This window comes from Trachemys scripta, chromosome 1 (genome assembly GCF_013100865.1).
Source record: "Trachemys scripta elegans isolate TJP31775 chromosome 1, CAS_Tse_1.0, whole genome shotgun sequence".
In the NCBI taxonomy this organism is placed as follows: Eukaryota; Metazoa; Chordata; order Testudines; family Emydidae; genus Trachemys; species Trachemys scripta.
This window is the reverse complement of record NC_048298.1, coordinates 284,200,962-284,224,307: the sequence shown is the minus strand read 5'-3', so window position 1 is coordinate 284,224,307 and position 23,346 is coordinate 284,200,962. Positions and strand designations below refer to the sequence as shown.

Here is a 23,346-nt window from a genome sequence, read left to right as displayed (position 1 = left end):
GCCGGGGGCCGGCAGTGCTGGGCGGGCCAGGGGTGGTCGGCCGGGGGCCGGGACCGGCACCCCAGGGCCCGAGCCGACCCAGGCTGGAGCCGCCGGGGGGCCAGCCTGGGCCGCGCCTCCTCCCCCCACACTCCCCCTTACCTGCTTCAGGCTTCCCGCAAATCAAATGTTCGCGGGAAGCAGGGGAGGGGGCGGAGACTTTGGGGAGGGGACGGAGTTGGGGCGTGGGCGGGGCTGGGGGCGGGGCCCCGTGGAGTGTCCTCCTTTTGGAGGCACAAAATATGGTAACCCTAGGTAACCCAGCCTGCACCTGACAACCCACAAAAGAATAAACATTTTGATTAGAATTTGCTAAATTGCCACCAAGACAAAGAAGACTTGCATCGCAGAAGTTCTTGAAGAAAGGACAACGAAGGGCAAGTCTTCCCCATGCAACTGAGCAAAGTCTCTTTTGTCCACAGACAACCATCTTACATGAAAACTTAAGAAATTAGGGAAAAGTGGCAGCCTTAACTATACTGAGCTGAACAAGTGACATTATACTATGATCCTTACCTATGGAATGTTGAATTTGTTATTATTATTTGCATTACTGTAGTGCTTAGGTGTCCTAGTCATGGACCAGATCCCACTAGGTGTTGTGTAAACACTGAACAATAAGATGGTCCAACAATAGTACAACTTTGCATTTACCTAAGGATCCACGCATCCTTATTAATTAACCTTTCTGAGACATGAAAGTGTTATCCCCATTTTACAGAGAGGGAAACTTAAGCATAAAGAAGTTTAGTGACTTACCACAAGGTAACCAGCGAGTTTTGGGTAGAATCAGAAACGGAACCCAAGAAACTCCAAATTGCCTTGCTCAAAGTCCCAAATTCCCATATTTTTGAGGATAACACAAGCAATTTGTAGCAACTAGTAAATATTTTTACTGTTAACAGTGAAAGATATTTTTATACTAATAATAAGTGACTATTTTTACTCTAGTAAAATGCATTATTTTAATTAATTTATGAAAAGATCATATGGGAAACTCAAACAATAACAACTATCTGAAAAGATCAAGCTCCATTTCTAGCTGCCTGTAGAGAAGCAACATGGGAAGGCCCTACCATGTCCTCCAAGACATGAGACCACATGGGTCATGTTTAATCTAATGAATGTGTAAGCAAGCAGAATACCTGATTTTACTAGATATGTAGCAATATATGGGCCGGACTTAGCCTATAATTTTTACACAGAGAGAGAGTTCAACAAGCATCATCTGCTTCTCTGATCAAATATTACTGAATTTTTGGAAAAATATATACAGAGCCAAATTTTTAAAGGTGAAAAAATTGTATGCATGACAATTTGCATTCACACCCAGAATGGGGCCTACAAAACTACACTTAAAAATCTGGCCCATGGCATCTGAATACTAAATCCATTGAAAACAACCATCACCAGCAATTTGTGAAGTTTACCCTGTGATTATAATGAACTTCAGCATTAAAAAAGACTGAAAACTACTTTTTAAATAATCACCATGGGTAAAACCCTTAAATCTTTACTCAGGCTAAACTCCAACTGACTTGAGTATTAATATTGCCTGAGTGAGGAATGCAGGTTTTGGCCCTATAGATAGGGCCTCTGGAACAGCAAGGTGATAGTGGTAAATGGACACTTACTATGGGTCTTCCTTTTCTGTAACTGTCTCCCAGTTTCCATAAGGGTTTGTCTTTTTAGATACATTGTGGGAGGTAACTTGCGGAACTGATGGGGCCTCATCCTGAGCAACATCAGTTTCTTGTTTAACTTCCTGCCACTCTCCATAAGGGCTTATCTTTTTAACTTTGGGGGGCTTCTCTTCCTCTGTTTCTTCATCGCTGTCTCTTTTCATCTAAGGAAGAAAAAAAACTCACCTTCAGCAAAAATGCCTAAATGAAACAACAGAATATTGCTCTTTTTCACATCTATTATTTATACTTTTCAACCAAGGAAAATCAAAAGCAATAAAGAAACAATGTTTTAGTAGAATTTTACTATTTTTCTCCACAAGCTTCTTACTCCATTCAGAAAGAGACAGTCATTCAATACATGCATAAGAAGAACAATTATTAGAACAAGCTATAGTTAAAAGGTCCCGTCTCACACAGCTGAAAATGAGTGGAATACCACATACACATTTACAAAACAAAGCTCTATCATATATATTTAACTTTTAATTCTTATTTTAAGTAAATATTCTTTGCACACTTTCTTATGGATAACATTTGGTAGAACTTTGACTAGTTTTGTACACAACGGGGGAAGAAAATTGGAATAATACCTTAAAGCATTTGTATCTGGGTATTTTCACAGTTTAAATAAAAACACTAACTTTGGAAGCCGAAGTTACTGTTTCTGGACTCAAAATAAAATGCACTGGAAAATTTTTATCTACCCATACCTAAAATTACAGCCTTTATTGTGAACTTTAATATGAAGACATAGTATCTAGTTTTGAGAGTACTTTTATCCTACCATTGGTCTTGTCGGACAATTAATAGGAAAGCCTGTAAGTGTCAAATTTTCAGACAATGGCCATGATCTTGTGGTGTCCCACTGTAAGCAGATATCTTTGAAGAATATGGCCCAAAAATTATAGCCACATATTGAAGTCAATATCAATCTGAGGATTATCTAATGGGGATGCCAATGCCCTTCCTTGGAAACCATGAGCACCTCTAGCTACATCCAAGCCACCCACATTGAAGAGTCTATCTTCCATGGTGTAACAGTGCTGCTGATGTTCCTATAGATTAACAGTTATTTATTTTGCTTTTCAAGCATTATAAAGTGCTAATTCTTATCAACGTCAATCAGGTTTAACCTAACTACAATCAATATAGCCACCCAGAAAGATGAAATCACGTTATTCCGGAACATTAATATTGTACATAAATTAAATCTGATGGAAAAAAAACCTTACCTTTAAGTTTGTTTCTGGCTTTTGTACTTCACTTTTATTACCATCCTTCTCAGCATCTGATTCAGATCCCTTTGAATCCGCTGTGGTGTGTTCTTCAGGATGATTGTCATCTTTATTGCTCTCATACGAAGATGAAACAAAACCATGAGGCTTCTCCCACGTTGATACTGTTCAATATATTTGGACAGTCACATTATTCATGTTTTAATTCTGGCCTTACATCAGTTCCACTTTGACAACATTAACCTTAAGCAGTACCATATGCTCCATGTGAAAAATACAGTAAAGAATTTAGCATAAGCCCTTCCACTTTTCTTTTTTTCTCATGTTTTCTTTCTAGACTTCTCAAAATTACTTTTTCAATATTTTATTTTTAAACACAAGTTTCATGACAGTTCCACTCAACTTATGAAAAGACTTGCTGTATCCTGTCCTCTACTATGCATTTGATCTTTTCTTTAAAGTAGAAATACTTCAATTAAACCTGTCCAACCTACTATACATTATTTACTTTACATACCATTAGTTCTCTTTTCAGATTGGATAATTTAATTATAACAACCCTAATAATGGATTAGGATTCTTTGGCATGTAACTGTGAACATAATTAACACAGCTATAACCCACACTGTTCCCCACTACAAAAATACCTTTGACCATGCATTTGCCATCTCTTGCACTGATTACTCTAACATATTCAGATATGGTGTCCCAGCCCTCCGCACAGATTTTAAAGTCAGCATCCCTATTTACAGACTAAACATCTATCAATTTCCTCAGTGCTAGCTGCCTCAGTAGCATACAGTAGAACTAAGGCTCTTTAATTAAAAAGCAGCGTTTACATATCCAAACCTGATTTATTGGAAATCCCTCAAACAGCTGAGGGACATGACCTTATCTTGAATTAAACAATGATATTCCAGTAAACTTGTTGAGTGAGATGGTGTGATGGATGTATCCACATATTGAAAATCCCAATGTCATCACTTAATTGCCTTAAATGCACTGATTTTAATAAAATGTTCCACTATTAAGTGAAAAACCAAGTAATTGCCAGCATTCATTTGAAGAGTCAGCAATTAGTTGAAGAGTTTGCATAGACAGATTCTATTTGACTAGCCAAATCACTTTTATAACACTGGAAAGTACACTGACTCTCAAATTAATAAAAACTATCATACTTTTGACATTATTTTCATATTTTAGACATATTATTAATTAAAAACATTTAACAAATACACTTCTAAGATTTATTATCCTCAAAGAGCAAAAGCTTTCTTATTTAGGTGTGTTGTACTGACATCTAGTGGCCTTCAAAGCTGTTAACAACAAAACAGAGTTTTTGTTGATAATTGTCCCTTCTTTAGAACACTGGGTTAACTAAGAGGACATGTACTCCAACAGAGTTAAATTGCACTGAAAATTAAAACCACAAATATTTGTCTGGTGGTCACAATGAATGGTAATTCAAAATCCAACAGGTATAAAATAATACCAAGCAAAATAGTTACAAAGAAGTTGTTCATGCAGCTTACACAACTATGTAGAACTGTCAAAAGTAACAAAACACAAATTATAAAATACAAACTGGAGTTTAAAAGAGAGCACTGACAAATGACCTGCAAACAAATCTACAAAAACCCCAAACCAAAACCCATCTTTTTGCATATTTAGGCTACATATGCTGAGAAGAGTTATTTTTCTGCGTCCTTAGAAATATCAAGACTGCCAAGTCTGATTTTCCCTGTTTTTTTCTGGAGAAATGTCAGTAGTCTCAGATGTTTATTCTATGCTCTGAAGACTTAAGTGAAGGGCAGGTTCTTTAATCATTAAGAAAGAATTCATTTCTCCAAAATGTTGATTAGTTATTACAGTTAAATAGGTGTTAACAACAAACAAACAAAAAGCAAAGAGTTTTTACAAGAAATTGACTAAAATCACTTTCCTTCTCAGTAGCTTAACTTTCATTCTTTTGGGTCTTTTGGCATTATTTCACTAGTTCTCCATCCTAGAATCTTTTCAAGCCTAGACAAATGCTGAATTTCTAATATGGATGAAAAACAACAACAAATAAAGAAATAAAGCCATCCTTTCAAGTCTTCTTCATACATCATAACGAATCAAAAAAAGGACACAGTTCAATTTTTTTGCAGGTGAAGAAGGGTTTTTAAGTTAGATTGCTTAAACCTCTTTGTTTCCAGGTATTTAACTCAAAATTCTGACACCCAAGGAAAAAAGTTCTCTTTTAAAGATTCAAACCAGCATAGGCGCCGACTCCGTGGGTGCTCCGGGGCTGACGCACTCACAGGGAAAAAATGATGGCTTCTGAGCACCCACCAGCAGCCGCCCTATCAGCTTTCCCCCACCCCCTCAGAGTGCCTCCCACCCACCAGCAGGCCCCACGGATCAGCACCTCCCCCCTCCAGTGCCTCCCACCCACCACGAACAGCTGTTTCGCTGTGTGCAGGCAGGAGGCTCTGGAGGGAAGAGGGGAAGAATGAGGACACGACATGCTCGGGAGAGGGTGCGGAACTGAGCGGGAAGAGGTGAGGTGGGGGTGGGGCCTTGGGGGAAGGGGTGGAGTTGGGGTGGGGTCTGGGACAGAGCCAGAGGTTGAGCACCCCCCCAGCACTTTGGAAAGTCAGCAACTAGCGCTGTCAATTAATCGCAGTTAACGGCTGTGATTAACTGAAAGCAAAATTCACGAGTTAATTTTTTGAATGTGTTAATCACATGCCTCTGGGCGGGGCAGAAGGCATTGGGCGGGGGGGGAGGGGATTTGAAGCCTCAGCCCACAGCTCCATGGACAGCGGGGGGGCTGAAGCAGCTCCAGCCTGCAGTTTCCCTGGTGGCAAGGGGGCTGGAGCCCAGTGAGAACAGCTGAAGTTCCGAGCCTCAAACTGGGCTGAAGCCCCACACCCCGAGAGGGGCTGAAGTGTCAAGACCCCCAGGGGTTGAATTCCTGAGCCCCGTGCCCCCGGGGGGCTGAAGCCCTGAGCTGGGCTGTAGCCCAGAGCCCCCAGCCCTAACCCTATATTTGAAAGTATAGAAAACCCAAAAAATTTAAATAAATGGTATTCTAATATGGTTTAACAGTGCACTTAAAACTGCTATTGGTGTATTGTGCACTAAGGAATTTGAGAGTTTTCAGGAGATGGGGTGGTTTTTGATTAGGCCCCTCGCCCTCTTGGTAGTATTCCCCTTTTGGGATAGGGGATTGGCCGTCCCATTTCGGATTCCCAGGTGATAGGTGATAGATAATGAAACTGATCTGAGAGAAAAATAATGTCCACCTGAGCTATCTTTGTGGAAGGCTCAAGCCTTGAATCAGATATTCAAGATTCTTAAGGTTGGAAAAGACTTGCACTGGGTGTCGGGCTCCCTCGAGGTGATGGTGCCAGAATTCCAAGACTAATTTAATTGTGAGCAGTTCCTTATTTATTATCTTATCATTCCATTCTTCAGGGGGTGAGTTTTCAGGAGTAGTTGGCGCAGGGGTGCAACACGTGCTGTGGACCATGCCTCTGAGACACTATGGCCTCGATGGTTATGTTGGAGGCATGGCTTCCACTATGAATGCCTGGGCTGAGTCCTGGTGTGCTAGAAGCAGAGCAGTGGTGAAAGCAGCCTTGAGCTGTTCAAAAGCATGGCGAGCTTCACGTGTCCAAACAAATTTGATGGCCTTGCAGAGTAGGTTGGTTACTGGGGCTATTTACCTTGAGAAACCTGTAATGAACAATTGGCAAAATTTGCAAAGCCCAGAAGAACTGTAACTCCCGGAGGGAATAGGGCACTGCCCAGTTGCGAATGGCCTTTACCTTCCGAGGGTCCATCCTGACTCCTTCTGGGGAAAGGATTCTGTGGAGGACTGGTCAAAGGTACATTTTTCCAATGTCACAAAAAGGCCAGGCTTCTGTAGTCTTTTCAGGATGGAATGAATATGGTAACAAATCTGCTCAGGATTATCTGAAAACACAAGTATGTCATTGAGATGGATGATTACATACTGGTCCAGGATGTCTCGAAATATGTTGTTCGTGAAGTGTTGAAAGGTTGAAGGAGCATTTGTTAGCCTGAATGGCATTACTAAATATTTGAAGTGCCCATAGTGGGGTTTGAAAGGCAGTCTTCCATTCATCTCCTACCCTGATGTGCACTAGGTTGTAAGCACCCCAGAAGTCCAGTTTGGTAAAAATTCTGGCAGACCACACATGATCTAGTAATTCTGATATTAAGGGCAGAGGATGCAGGTTTTGGACCATCACCTGGTTTGGGCCCGATAGTCTATAGAAAGGCTTAGCATTCTGTCTTTTTTCTTAATGAAAAGGACCGAAGCCCCTGCTGGGGAGGTGAAGTGCTAGATGAAGCCCTTGTCCAGGTTTTCCTGGACGCACACACGAAGGGCTGCCAGTTCTGGTTTGGACATCGCATAAATATGTCCATAAGGGACCTTTGCCCCAGGCTGCAGGTCTATGGGGGCAGTTGTAGTCTTGGTGCACAGGTAGCGTGTCTACATTTTTCTTTTAAAAAATGTCTGCATAATCCCAATACTCTTCAGGAAGATGGGGACTCAAGCTTGGGACTGACTCCTTCCGGTTAGCCGCCACCATCTTGCATTCCCCCACAGGTTCTGTTGTTTCCAATTGGCTACAGGAAACGGGGACTGGGAGGCTTGAAGCCAGCTGCACACAGGCAGACCCTTCAGCAATATTCCAAGGGAAAGCGGACCCTTTTTTCTCTTCAGGAGATGCAAGAGCCGTGCTGCTCCAGCCAGGTAATTCCAAGAATTAGGAGGCAGTGTAGAGAATGGATCATATTGAACTGCAGCACTTCCCAAAGGGCCAGGATTACAGCCTCTAGGGGTTCTGTTTCCTGCATTACTGGTCCTGAGGACAGGATGTATCCATCTATTGCCTCTACAAGGACTGATGTAGGCTTTAAACAGAGGGGAGATTTGTAGTGCTCAAGCAGCTTTAGCATCTATGATGTTATTGGTAGCCCTGGAATCAATCAGGTCCCACTAAGGGGGAATCAGTTTAGCCTCATTCATGGTACGTAACTTTACTCATACTTGGAAGTGTGGGGAGGACCTGCGTGTCCTGGATCAAGTTTCTCTTGAGGACTGGGGAGTAGTTCCAGAACATAGAACCCTGGTGGTGCCCAGGCTGCCTCTCCCCCACCATAGGGCCTGGGCTCGCTCACTTCCCAATTCCTTGCGGGTTGAGGTCCACAATGGACAAGAGGCGACGGCATATCCTCGTGCTTCGCAATAAATGCATAGGTTACTGTGCGGTCATCATTTCTTTTCTTCCAGGGTCAAGCTTCGGTGACCTAGATCAACCTGCATCAGTTCACAGTTGGGCCCTGGGGTTTCTGGTGTGGTGTTGAGCAAAGTGGTGGCAGGGTGCCCCTCTTCTCTTCCTTTTGCTCACATAGCCAGTTGTTGATGCGGAGAAAGAGGTCAGTAAAAGCATCCAAGTGGGTTGGGGTCTCAACGTGGGTTAGCTTATCCTTTACCTCCTCACTACAGCCATACCGAAAACGCAGAATTTGGGCTGCCTCATTCTATTCAATGTCAGCCATGAGGTGATGGAACTAGGCAGCATACGAGGCAGCTGGCTCTTGCTTTTGCTGGAGCCTTCGTAGTGTGGCTTCTACTGGGTGAGTGTGATGAGGGTCATCAAACGTGCAGAAAATGCTCAAAGGAAGGTGTTCCAGTCTGTTAACACCTGGCTGTCCTGCTCCAGCATGGGGGAGGCCCAATCCAGTGCTTCTCCAGCTAGCAAACTGATCGCTAGTCCCACCCTGGCCTGGCCGGTGGAAAAAAGAGAGAAAATTGGTTCAGGCACCCCCGAACCTCTGGTGGTTTCCATCAAAACATTTGGGTAGTGGTACTGCTGGACGCTGTTCAGAGAGCAGTGACCCAACCCAAGCCTGGAGCACAGATCTCTCTTCCTGGGACTGTAGTAGCAGCTCATGGAGTGTCTAATTTTCCACTAGGAGCTGTGCCACTTGGGAATGGAGCAGATGGTTCTTGGTTTGGAGTTGCACGACCCGCTCCTGCAGATCTAGTACCCCATGGGGTCCTGTGGGAGATGGTAGACCCGTCCCTTCCATATCCCTGTTAAGGGGCTCCCGCAAAGGGGGTCGGAAGCGGGTCTGGGCAAACTGTAAGGGACCAGGGCATAGGCGGTCTGCACTAGCGGTCACAGCGGGGCTGGTGTCCACACATCAGGGACAGTAGTCAGTGAGCAGAGGTTGAAGGAATTGCTAGAGCCGGGTTCAAATAAGCAAGAATTGAGGTCAGAGTCAGGCTGAGGTCAGAGACCAAGATCAGGGAAGTACCATGCTAGAGTCAGGAGGCCAGAGTCAGGGTCAGAGTCAAGCTGGGGTCGGAGGCTGGAGGTCAGTTGCAACACGCCCAAAGTTTGTGTTGTTGCCTAGACAATTTGCTAGGGCACCCTCCAGGGTTAACTAGGCTGCTCAGCCTAGTTAATGCAGCATGATGCTGCATTATCTTTCCACTCTATCCTTCTCTCTGGACTTAGGGATTGCCTTTTAAGGTGGAGTTCTAAGAACAGCTTAATGGCTCAGAAGTCCCTGGCAGTATTGTTGGACCATATCAGGGAATTTCTGTATTAGAACCATAAAGTGTATGTGTATAAGAAGTCGGAGGCCAAGAGAGACAAGGGGTAAGATTGAATTCCCCACAGCTTAGGCCTCTTGCTTTTTCCATTTCTGTGTCTCTCCCTCTCCGTGAGAAACAGGCAAGGCCAAACTGCTAATTGTGTTAACACATCCTAAGACAGAAAGTCTGTTCTCAAAAAGGAATCAGGCTTTGCAAAAACAACTGTAATTGTTCTTCAAAACAGAACACCGCTTTTAATTTGTTTGCTATGTATGTTAAAGTTTAAGTAGATTTGCAACATCCTGAGAGTTGCTAGAAGTAAGAAATAGTAAAGTAATAAGTGATAAATGTATGTTAAAATAGAGGATGTATGTTAATGGATGCTTGATTTAGATAAAGGATAAATTGATTTAGATAAAGAATGAATGGTCAGGGAAGTGCCAGCCTAAGAATTACAACTTCAGTCTCGATTGGCCGAAGAATACGTAGCACCGAGATAACTGGATGACCCCACAGGGCAGTCCGGAATCCACCCAAGTGCCCCCCCCCCCCGAAAGAAGGGCTGAAGACTCCAAGAACAAGATAACACTCAGACATTAGGGATGTGCCACCTGCTGATTGATAATCACCTCAAACAAACATCAGCAGGATGAAGCAATTCCCATAGACTTGTATAAGGACAAAATCCTATAAGAACAGACTCTAAAGACTGAAAACTTTGAGTCTGGTTCTGCAACCACCTTCCAGGAGCATCGAATGTGCATCTGACAAGGACTCGGCTCCACCCTCGCGTGCAGGCTACCTGGCCAGTACTTTGCCATGAGCAACCTCTAGGCTTGTAACTATAACAACTCTGCAGAACGTGTGTGAATGAATAAGGAATGGGAGTGAAATAATATTGAATTGCATATCTTGATTTCTCGCTCTCTCTCTGTATTTACAATAAACCTGGCATTTTGCCTCATCTCTCTTATAAGATCCTGTTGGTATTATTTTATTAGTTTAACAGTATGGCTTGATTGTAGCTATACTGCCTGGGAGCACAAAGGGACCCCGAAGTTGGGACAAAAGCAGAGAATCTGCACATGGCCAGTCCTGTCCTACTATGAGTCCCAAAGATCAGTAAGGTTTAGAGACAGAACAGTTGCCCGTTTTGAGGGGGTGTGCAGAAAGCTGCATTATGCAAGAAAAGAGATTAAGGAAAACTGTTATATGGAGATATACCTATCTCATAGAACTGGAAGGGACCCTGAAGGGTAATTGAGTCCAGCCCCCTGCCTTCACTACCAAGACCAAGTACTGATTTTGCCCCAGATCCCTAAGTGGCCCCCTCAAGGACTGAACTCACAACCCAGGGTTTAGCAGGCCAATTCTCAAACCACTGAGTTATCCCTCCCCCCTCTTAGAGGATCACTGCAATATCTCTCCCACCGGTATTTCTGTAAGAGGAAACAATCCAGGCTATTATTATTTGATCCTACACTCATGTCAGATAATTATACATGTCTGATCAATAATAAAATAACTGGTCAAATATCAAATTCAGTCCACTATTGAAGTAATGGGGAAATTGGTTCTCTTTCACTGGCTGGATTATCTTAAAATCTAAATCTTACTCTATAATTTCCCAAATTGTATATATTCTATTTTAGGAAATTTAAGCTTGCTAGAGAGAGTATGTAAAGTGTATCAGTGAAGACAGCTCACTCTCATTCCCCCCTTTACTTTTTTCTTAACCGCTGACTCTTCTCTGGTCTTTCCCCTCACGTACAAACATGCTTCAGTCTCTTCTATCTTATAAAAAACCCATCTTTGACCAGACTTGCCTCTCCAACTAATACCCCATCTCCCTTCTTCTTTCATTTCTAAGCTCATTGATAGGGCCCTACCAAAGTCATGGTCCATTTTGGTCAATTTCATGATCATAGGATTTTAAAAATTGTAAATTTCATGATTTCAGCTATTTAAATCTGAAATTTCACAGTGTTGTAATTGTAGGGGTCCTGACCCAAAGAGGAGTTGTGGAGGGGTCGCAAGATTATTGTAGGGGGAGTTGCGGTACTGCTACCCTGCACTGCTGCAGGCGGCGGCGATACCTTCAAAACTAGCCAATGGAGAGTGGTGGCTGCTGACCAGGAGCCCAGCTCTGAAGGCAGAGTCGTTTCCAGCAGCTGCGCAGAAGTAAGGATGGCACGGTATGGTATTGCCACCCTTACTTCTGCGCTGCTGCTGGCAGGGCAATGCCTTCATAGCTGGGCATCCTGCCAACAGCTGCCGCTCTCCGGCCACCCAGTGCTGAAGGCAGCGTAGAAGCAAAGGTGGCAATCCCACGACACCCCTGCAACTCTCTTTTGGGTCAGGACCCCCAATTTGAGAAACGTTGGTCTCCTCCCTGAAATCTGTATAGTATAGGGTAAAAGCACACAAAAGATCAGATTTCACGGGGGAGACCAGATTTCAGTCTGTGATGTGTTTCTCATGGCTGTGAATTTGGTAGAGCCCTACTCATTGAACATGCTATCTGCAATCGCTGTCTCAAGCTCCTCTTCTCCAATTCCATCCTAGATCCTTGCCAATCTGGCTTCCATTCTTTGACCTTTTGCTCTGACCTCTTCCTAGCCAAATCTCAGAACCATACTCCATCCTCATCCTCCTTGACCTGTCAGCCATCTTTAACACAGTTTACCATGATCATCTTCCTGAAACCTTGTTCTCCCTTGGCTTCCGTGACTCTGTCCTCTCCTGGTTTTCCTCCTACCTCCCCAATAATTCTTTTAGTATGTTCTTTGGAGGATCCTCCTCATCTGCCCTCCAATTGTCTGTGGGAGTTCCACAAGGCTCTGTCTTTAGTTCCCTTCTCTATCTATACCTTATCTCTCGGTAATCTCATCCACACACACAAGTTCAGTACCATCTCTGTGTGGATGATTCATGGATCCTCCTCTCTACTCCAGACCTGTCCCTTTTGTCCAACTAACATCTCAGACAGTCTCTCTGACATCTCCTCATTGAGGTTTAGCCCAAGCTCAACATAGCTAAAACAGAGCTCTTAATCTTCACCTGCAAGCCCTTCCTCCGACTCCTTTCTCAATCACTGTGGACAACATCACCATCCCACCTGTCACTTGGGCCCATAACCTAGGCATGATCTTCAACTGGGACCTCTCTCTAGGTCCTCACATGAGTGCTACATCTAAGTCTTGCAGATTCTTTCTACATAACATCTCTAAAATATGGTCTTTCCTATCCTTCCACACAGCTAACACTCTCGGCCTGGCTCTCATGATCTTGTGTCTCATCAATTACTCCATCATTATCTTTTCTAGCCTTGACAAACGCAATCTTGCCTCACTGATATTTATTCAGAATGCTGCTGCAAAGATCATTTCCCTACCCTGTTGCTTTGACCATGTCACCCTTATCTTTGCATCCCTCTACTGTCTTCTCCTTCTCTATCAAATCAAAATTAGCTACTTGGTCTTCACTTCCGAGGCCTTTCACGACCTATCCCCGCCCTTCCTATCATTTCTCATTCAGTATCCAACGATTGACTCCTTCCTCTGATCGGTCCAAGATGCCAGCCTCCATTGCCCACTTGTTACATTTTCAAAACAAGCACCCGCATGCTTTCTCCCATGCTGCCACTCATGCTTGAGAGAATCTCCCTGCAAACATCCACAAAACTAAATCCCCCTTCAAACTCTTTTGCCAGGAAGCCTGCAAAAAAATTGACAACAACTAGGTTGCTGGCATCCTGAGACAAGAGCCTATCATGTTGACCAATATTGTCTCAGTGTATCCTTATACTCCCCCATCGGTTTGTCTGTATCCATCTGTTGTCTCTAGTCCTATACTTAGATTGTAAGCTCTTTGGGGCAGGGACTGTTTTTTGTACAGCATCTAGCACAATGAGTTACTGGTCCATGACTGGGACTCCTAGGCACTACTATAATATAAATAATAATAATAATAACAACAACAATAATTGTAGCACTAAAGTTACAGCAAAAAAACAAAACAAAACAAGAGCCTATCCCTCTTTGGTTTCCAAACAAAGATTTTTTTAAATAAAATTATGTATATGGACTACCCATACTTCACAGTTACAAACTGAATGGGTAGACATTTATGAAATTATTATGTTTGCATGCCATCAAGGATTTGCCTGTAGGCCAACAAAACTAGGAGTGGTTTAACAAAGCATAAAGCATCAGATGATTCTCAGCTGAGGGAAACGCTGAATTAAGCAACAGGCATAATTTAGCCATTACTACATTTTCAAAAGATTCAAAAGTTTGAAATAGTTCTAAGAAAGTTTTATTAAAAACAAGAAACAAAACCAAACCATCTCTTTCAAGACAAGAGCTCAATTGTGAAATCTATGTTGCTTACCTCCTGTCTCTGTATTATAATAGTAGGTCTGACCATCTTCACTGACTCCTTCCACCCATACTCCTGTCTAATGAAAACACACAGAAAGTAAATTAGTGGAATAAATTTTAATGACTAACCAAATAATTGCTGACAAACTATAAAGATATTCAGCCCTCCAGTACTTTCCAGTCATGATAATTATGATGTTTTTAGGGCCTGCTCCAACTCATATTAAAGTTTTTGGAAAAATTCCCCATTGACTCTGCTGGGAGTTAGATAGGGACCTTATAACTTAAAGTAATACATGTGCAAACATGCACACAGACACTCTACAGGTACACATATTTCACACATATATACAAATAGTTAGTTTTTAAAAATAGGATGCTCAGTAGCAATCACTGTAGTTAAGGTTGCCAAACAGTTGAAATTACAACTTAACCCATTATTATTTTCACATGCTTGTGGCTTTCCAAAATATTCACTGCTTGAGTCTCAGAGGGGTAGTCGTGTTAGTCTGTATCAGCAAAAACAATGAAGAGTCCTTGTGGCACCTTAGAGACTAAAATTTATTTGTTAGTCTCTAAGGTGCCACAAGGACTCCTCATTGTTTTTACTGCTTGAGTTGACATTTTCAATAGTTGGTTTCTGACCTAAAGTTAACAGAAAAGTTCTCAGAAAGTCTGAGAAAAATTCATCTAGCAGATTTAAAGTTTTGTGAGGGTTGGAGAAAAACAACTTGAACAAACCCTACTCCAAACTGAAAACAAAAATAAGCCAACACTTGTCTTCCTTCCTTCCAACACAGGGCTTAGCAACAATGGCTGAAGACTGAAACTTGACATGAACATCGTCCTCACTGAGGACTAAGGCATTTCCTTATTTGGAAAATATATTAATTTTCACACGACACTACTAACAAAGTCATGACTGTTTAAGAAGTGCATACTGGACATGAACCTTTGAAATTTCCCTTAAGCTGCACACTGATCTAGCCTACAATGTTATTTTTACATTAATATATGTGGGATTATAATTAATCACATACACCACAGTCTTAACTTCATGCAATGCTAGACTGCATTTTTTTAAAAAGTCAAGAAAATGAAAAATTAAGACTTGCTTTGTAACATTTTTGCACATACTATATATAGCAGGGGTTGGCAACCTTCGGCACATGGCCCATCAGGGTAATCCGCTGGCAGGCCATGAGGGGGGCCGTGACTGCAGATGGTCAACGTAAACAAAATGTCTCGCGGCCCACCAGCGGATTACCCTGATGGGCCAAGTGCCGAAGGTTGCCGACCCCTGCTATATAGAAATCTTTGTATGTATGCTGGTGAAATGAAATCAGCTGATTCAGAGAAGAAAAACAGCCCCTTATGAACACGTTTCCTCAAGGTTTTATTCTTGTGGTTTTACAGTGCATTAGTTTACATAAGAGGAAACAAAAGAAAAATTGCTGTGCATAACTAGAAAGCAGACAACAAAAAATAGCCTGTGGCGTAACTTGGCCCTTTCTATTATAGCATGATCTATTAAAGCTATGCAATGCATTATGGGCATGATCCAGCAGAGCACTTAAGCATATGCTTAACGTTAAGCATGGTATGACCCAAGAACCCCTTAATGCCAACTGTCAGGGGGGTTACAGGAATATCTTGATTCTGGTATGTACATTCTGGTTCACCAAAGAATATGAATCTTGAATGAAAGCTGGAGTCACATTGGTCATTAACATCATTGTGAAATGTATGTACGGATACTTTGTAAGGAGTTACACATACAGACTTCACACAAACAAAATACTTCTCTAACACACACAGACACACACACAAAATATGTTTTTGAAGACTGTAGCAAGGCATTATTCACCAGCAGAGGTGACAAACAGGTTGTCCTCCAGCCAGGAGGTAAGATACACCTCTACCCTGATATAACGCTGTCCTCGGGAGACAAAATATCTTACTGCGTTATAGGTGAAACCGCGTTATATCGAACTTGCTTTGATCCACCGGAGTGCGCAGCCCCACCCCCCCCGGAGCGCTGCTTTACCGCGTTATATCCGAATTCGTGTTATATCGGGTCGTGTTATATCGGGGTAGAGGTGTATGTATCTCTCTCTGTCGGGATGTAAATTAAGTATTGCACACTAACACAATGGATGTCCACTAACATACAAAGTTAAATGTTATCAAAGAGATGTGAAGTCAACAGGGAAGCAGCACACAGGAAAAACAAGCCACATGTACCACAATGAACTTTGGAGGTATATGTAGAAGGCAAAGAAGACACCCCCTCATCCTGCCCATCGGAAGTTAACGGACAGCACGTTTGCATTCAAGAAAACAAGATCACAACCAGCCTTTGTGGAAAACACTGCAGACTGGGTGAGACAAAACTTCTTTAGATAGAGGAGGTTAACCTGAAGAAGGAAGAAGAGCTCTGTGTAGCTCGAAAGCTTGTCTCTCTCTCATCACCAGAAGTTGGTCCAATAAAAGATATTACCTCACCCACCTTGTCTCTCTCTACATCTATCAGCATTTATATAGCTCTTACCACTATAGTAGTTAAACTTCAGTACACAGCCCTGGTTTATTACTCCACCCTGTATGTTTGTGTGAGGTCTAAGCAAAAAGTTAACTTTCTGAAGTTTAGTTATAAGTTAAGAGATATATAAATGCTGATGGACATACAGAGAGATAAAGTAGGTGAGGTAATATCTTTATTGGACCAACTTCTGTTGGTGAAAGAGAGACAAACTTTCGAGCTACACAAAGCTCTTTCTCCTTCTTTCTTCAGGAAGTTAACTTTCTGCTGGCTGTAAAGCAAGGAGAATCTCAGAACCTAACTAGTAATCCAGCATACATACAACATGGGGAAGGCGCCATTGCTTTTAGAATTTCCTACTTCGTTTGCTTATCTTTTGTTTGCAATTTTAACACACATTATTTATTATTAGTTTTCCCATTTAATTTCCTCAGTGTAGTTTAAACTAGAAAATAACGATTCTGCAGCATTTTGTACAACTCCATAAACTGCAACACTACCTTAGATATGCTGAAACTTTAACTCTAAAATCAGGGAGCTGAATTAAAAACACAACTGTGCAACTATATAGCTGCAAGAAACACATATATGCAGCACTGTGGAGTTCCACAAATACTGCACTACATAGTTGCATAGGATTTACTCCAATTAATGTTTCAAAAAATGAATAGAAGTTATTTAATCTGCATAAAAGAAACAAGCAAATTTTTAAATTGTTTATAGATGGAATTGCTCAGGCAAACTTAATTCTGGCATTTCTTAACTTTTGAGTGCTTGATTTTGAAACATTAACATTCTTTTAACATAGTTTTTGGGCGCGTGTACACACACACACACACACACACACACACACACACTGCATGTATACCCTACAAATGTTTCCAAAAGGAGAACTAGCCACATATAAAAAGTTTAAAACATTAGCCATTTCCAAGCAAAAGAATCTTATGAATTATTTTAAAATGTGAACATATAATTTTTTTACTGCGTTGACTAATTTGCAAAAGGCGGAACAGGATTTGCTTGATTTTTTACAGAAAGATTCAGCTTTTTTGGCTGAAACACAGCATCAAAAGTTTGACTCCAAAAGAATAATTTTAAAAAAGTTATCTGCAACTGAAAACAGGAGTTGGTAATGAAAGCTGAGTTTTAACCTTAACTGTAGGTTTCACAGCTCTATGTATTCAAGCTACAATATATTTTTCTAAGATCCACAAAATGTAGGTTGTTTGAATTCAGTATTATGAATAATACATGCATGAGAGATAAGTCAATTAGGCAGCAAAAAGTTTTGTAAAGAAAGCCATAAGAACAAAGAAGTAGTACAGATAACATTTGATTACCATTTGTGAGTTTCGAGAGTTGTCTCGAAATCCTTCAGGTTTCTCCCACTGTGATTCTTTAAACAGAAACATATTTCATTTATCATTTATAAAACCATTTCAATTTTTACTATCAACTATTATGACAAATAGTTTACTAGAACATATTGCAGTTGTGTATGCTCACCCATGCATCACTAATATATGTATTACTCATCTAAAAAGAAATCACACTGGGTCAGATTGTGATCCTCTTACTCCACTGAACAGTAACCCAAGAGTAGTCCCACTGAAGTAACTGAAACTAAATGTGGAGTAAGGATATGACAATCTGTCCTACTATGACTTGTAAATTTCTATTGCATTATAGTTGATATATAGTTATAGTACATTTAAAATATCTTCTTATAGGACAATCAGCCAAGAGAGACTGAGAAACAGAAGACTTTTACGGTTTGGAAGTTAGGAAGGACTGAGAATTACACCAATGTCAGTGCCTAAGAGAAACCGTGTGAGATTACCCATCTAATCATAATATAGGACCCCTTCAGTGCTCCACAGCAAACACATTCATTAAGGCCCTATCAACACACTGTGTTCCTGACCCCAAATAAGGTGACCAGTTTAATCCTGTGCAGGTAAACAAGAAACCCAGTAATCATAGTCTAATCTCATTATCTCATTTACCTTGAGATACTATTGGTACTCAAATAATTACCCATTTTATACCTGAGCCCTGATAAAGTGGATTCTGATTGCCCTTTTTTGGGTGGGGGTGGAGAGGGGATTGCCCTTCTGTGCATTTAAATATAATCTTTGTAGGGTGTCAAGAACTTCTAGGAATGTCCATGAGTTCTCCAGTTATTTACTGATTAACAAAAATCTTAAGCTCTGGACACTCTCACATAATTATAAAAGTCATGACTTTATAATATATAATTGTCCACACACTAATAATCAACCTATCAACACAGATAGTGGAAGGCTAGCAAAGTGTATGGCGCCCTGCTTTGTTCAGAGGGAATAATTAGATCAATATTTGTTCCTTGACATTATTTACCTCCGGTTACAGTATTGTAGTAATACATGTAACCCTCAGGGGAAAGTCCTTGCACCCATTCCTTTGTTTCATCTGATGACGCTTCTGAGGTGTCTTTTCTCTTTTTTTTCTTTTCCTTCTTTTCTTTCTTTTCCTCCTGTTTACTTTGTGTTGAACTGGGACCTATAGAATCTTAAAGAAAATAACACCCATATTTTTCAGAGTTATAATCAGAATTTACTTATTGGGCATTCCTCATACAGGCAACAGCAAATATCAACTTAGTCCAAAGTAGTTTCTTCTTTCATGATAGTAGATAATGTTTTCACCCCTCAGCTCACAGAGAGCCGAGATATCAAAAGCTTTTCTAGTATAACACTATACTATTATGAATCAGTCTGAGAATCACCAGGAGAAACAAGCTAAAAAATCTAAATTCAAGGATTACCTCAGTGCTATTGAGCATGGAGTCAACAGAAGCTAGAAACAAGAAGAGTTATGGAAGAGACAGTCTCCATGGAGGGTTCAAACTAACAGGACTAATTAAAAAAATGGTGGTTTACCCTCATGGTAACAGAACAAAAGCACCTGCTCAACTTTAAAATGGGAGGAGATTAAAAGAAGAAAAAAGGACTCAGTTAAGTGATGGATGCAAGCTCAACTATTAGCTATGCACTTGTCTCCATTGGGAAAATTGGGACCCATAATTAATGACTGTTGCAGCTCCACCAGTAACTGTAATAATAGAAACTGTACAGTAGATAGTGCTTAGGCACTTTTTCTATCACCTGAAGTGTCCTGAGGGGTTAGAAGACATGACGGTAAAAACCCTGCTTACACAACTTCACAGCTTCCACTATTGCTAACACTGTGGCAAATTATATGTCCCATTTTTGCCAATGTAAACACAATTCTGGAGTTTCTGCAAAACTAATACAAAAGAAAATCCTGTTCAATATTATCTCTATTGCTGCCTTCAAGCCTTTTCTGGCAGCTACAGGAACTACCTGACTTAACTCCAAGCCTTTTCAGATCCTCCTGATATGCTTTCAGTGCAGCTTCCTCCATTGCTGCGAATTCCTTTGACATTTTTTCTTCTTCTTTTGCCTTTTCCATACTTTTCTTTTTAATCTACAATTTAAAAAAAAGGGGGGAGGAGGGGAGAAGAAATAGACCAACGTCATAAATAAAAGAGATAAAACATTAAATGTTTAGAGAAAAAAGGAAAAATTCAATTTACCTCACTAATTTTCTTTGCCACATTTTCCTTATGGTTCTTTCCCCTTTCATGAAATTCAATGCTCTTAAAGAGAAAAAAAGTAAATTAAAATACAATAAAAAAATAATTTGCAGGAAATTAATTTCCTTTGGTAAACTACAAATATATACACAGACAAGAAGAAAAACTTAGTTAAGCTGGAGTTAAGACTGAATGTACCCAACGTAGGTAAAAATTGTTATGAAAAAATCCAACCATTAGAAACTTAGGAAATACAAAGTAAAGTTTAAACATAAAAGAAACCCAGCAGTAGAAAGAATGGAAGTGCAGTTATATTCTGAAAAATGGCATGGTGAAGTTTTATATTGACTGGGTCTCAGTGACATCAGATGGTTTGTATGGGGTTTTAATTTAAAAAAATATATATATTAAACAAATTAAAGAGCAGGGACCCCTGTTTGGTTTGGGAGTTTTGCATGGCCCACGGTTCTCTAGCTCCCTTCTATGCCCCCAGGATTCATATCTCAATTTCCACTCCCCTTTACCTTCCAAGTCTATAAGACTTACCATAGACCAGGGGTCGGCAACCTCTGGCACGCGGCTTGCCAGGGTAAGCACCCTGGTGGGCCGGGCCAGTTTGTTTACCTGCTGATGCAGCAGGTTCGGCCGATTGCGGCTCCCACTGGCCGCGGTTCACCGTCCCAGGCCAATGGGGGCTGCAAGAAGTGGCGCGGGCCGAGGGATGTGCTGGCCACGGCTTCCCGCCGTACCCATTGGCCTGGGAAGGCGAAGTGCGGCCAGTGGGAGCCACGATCGGCCGAACCTGCCGACACGGCAGGTAAACAAACTGGCCCCGGACCGCCCAGGTGCTTACCCTGGCGAGCCACGTGCCAGAGGTTGCCGACCCCTGCCATAGACCTTAGTGGATCAATAGGAACTTATGGGACTCATGAAGATCATATTAAGATCCACCGAGCTCTTGAGGTCTTTAAAAACTCTGTAGTTAAGCAAATCTGAGATTGGGAGCAGAAATCAAGGTATGTAACCTAGGAGATCAGGCGGACTGGGAGTAGGATGCAGATAATTTAGGAAGACAATTGGAGAGCCTCTAAACCAAAAAGGCTGCCAGATAGAATAGGGGAAACAGAAGCCTGAAGAGCTTAGGAGTCCTGCAGGAGCACTGAGGGAGGTGTGGTGCGAAAGCCGTGGGGAGTTTAGGAGCTCTTGGGGTTGTAGGAATCACCTCCTAATCCAGGTGCTAGTGTATTTGCTGACAAACAAGGCTCAAAAGTACTTCTGGAGGCCTGGCATACCAACATGGCAAATGGTGCATGCTCAAAGTGATAATTTGGTCTTAAGTGCTTAGAGCACAAACTTTAGAAGGACTGCAGAAGGGAGGCAACACTACTATGCTCTTGTGGATTCTGTTGACATTCTAAGGTCTACAACAGGTCCTGTAGACTTTAGAAGATCTGCACAGAGGCAAAGCTTCAAGACAATGATGTGCATGGCATTTACCTGGGTGTTTTTTACTAGGTAAAATCATGGTTTTTACTGCACCAGGAAAAACTAGTTAGTCCCAGTTCAAGACCTTTTCTGTTTTAAAAACTGTTTCATTGAGGCACACCACATCACATTTCATTTTAGTTACACATTCAAATTATCAAATTCAATAAGGAAGTAGATTTGGAGATTAATTTAGGGTTGTACAAATAAAAAGTAAAACTGCAGTAGGGGTAATACTAATACAGGTAATATAATACTGAACTTTGGAATGTCTGTATACATTTTGGTTCAGTATTTTCTCAAGGATATTATACATGTCATGACTCATATTTCAGTTTTCAGTATTATATACATATGATATATACTGCAAAACTATTATCATATTTGTAAATATTTTTCAGTAATTTTCATTAGTATATTCTAAGAATAATTTTATTTTTCCCAGTTAAACTGGGTTTACACCGGTATTTACCAGTGCCTTGTCCAGGCTAGTTTTTCCCAGGAAAAGCCAACCTTGCTTCAAGGTGGAGCAAAATTCAAATTATGGAGCCTGAGAAAATGGAACTTGATTCTCCAGACCTTTTACACATGAATAAGGAATGTAGGATCAAGCCCTAGGGCTCCAGTCTTGGATTGAGGTCCATGGAGTACAGGAGATTCTTAATGCAGGATCCAGGTCTTAATTTGCAAGTCTTTTTTCCCCTAGTTTTATAGCTAACATGGCTTAAAAAGGCATATTTAAAATAAACAAACACTATTTAAACATTAATTTACATGTCAGTAAACAATACTAAAAAAATATTTTAAACGCCTATAATTCAAATTCTAGTACTTCAGAATCAGTAATATTACACTAACTAGACCAACATACAGGCTTGTTGTCTGCTATCCAGCACTTGCAGTAACCACAGAATTTCTTTGGCTGTGATTTCCAGTAATCAGCCCTAAACATAAACAAACAAATAAACAAATTAGAAAAAAATTAGGTAGATTTATGCATAATCAGAAACAAAATAACCAAAGCAAAAAGTTCTGAAACAGAGAGCATCAGAAACCAAGTCCAGCCTTGCCATGGTGCTTGGCTGTGCTGTCAAGGATTTCTTCTGCACAAGTTTTTGTGGACAGTTTAGAGTGGCTATTCTAGGTCAAAAACAATATTTATTAATGACTTCCACTGTTTCACAAAACAGATCAGAAGTTCTCAACTTAGGGATTGTGCCCAAGCTGTTACCTGTGGCTTTGCAAAAATTTCTACAGACCCAAAGCCTTCACTTACAACAGAAATTATGTTTTTGGTGCTTCTGTAGTCAGATAACCTTCCAAATATTAACAGCTGCAGTAGGTAGGCTTATTGAATACATAACAGTGGGGAATGCACAATTCATGATATCTGCAATAAAAATGTAGACTTGGATATTTTTTAAACTATCAACATAATATAAATACGTAATTTGGCTATATAGTACAATGAATTTAAATATTTTGGGGAGAGAGAAAGAGATATTTTTGGACAACTCAAAACTGTGCAAAGGATTCTGGAACAGATATGGAATAGATTCTAGTTATGTCCCAAAATGGAAATTTTGAAATAGGCAATTAGAGAGCAGGTCCAGAGCACCTCTTGGACCTTCTCTCTTAGTTGAGAAGTTGTTCCTAAACCATCTCTAATTCTTTTAACAAATGGAAAGTGAATCCCCAGGATAATCCCTGGTTAACTTTTAGGAGGTAGAGGAATAGTTTCACTTTTAAGGC

The 23,346-nt window shown here is 41.0% G+C and overlaps 1 protein-coding gene across 2 annotated transcripts in view; it reads right to left on the bottom strand.

The window, feature by feature from the left end:
• The window catches only part of WBP4 (WW domain binding protein 4), a 38,707-nt gene that overhangs the window by 7,773 nt on the left and 7,588 nt on the right, over window positions 1-23,346 (bottom strand). For both annotated transcript variants that reach the window (XM_034758405.1, XM_034758404.1), the window contains exons 2-9: window positions 22,466-22,538; window positions 20,110-20,172; window positions 19,877-20,000; window positions 18,891-19,061; window positions 17,852-17,907; window positions 13,977-14,043; window positions 2,957-3,123; window positions 1,674-1,885 (exon numbers count right to left, since the gene is read on the bottom strand). In XM_034758405.1, the coding sequence (XP_034614296.1) occupies window positions 1,674-1,885; window positions 2,957-3,123; window positions 13,977-14,043; window positions 17,852-17,907; window positions 18,891-19,061; window positions 19,877-19,985 (782 nt within the window). In that variant the 5' untranslated portion in view covers window positions 19,986-20,000; window positions 20,110-20,172; window positions 22,466-22,538. The remainder of the gene's footprint in view (window positions 1-1,673; window positions 1,886-2,956; window positions 3,124-13,976; window positions 14,044-17,851; window positions 17,908-18,890; window positions 19,062-19,876; window positions 20,001-20,109; window positions 20,173-22,465; window positions 22,539-23,346) is intronic.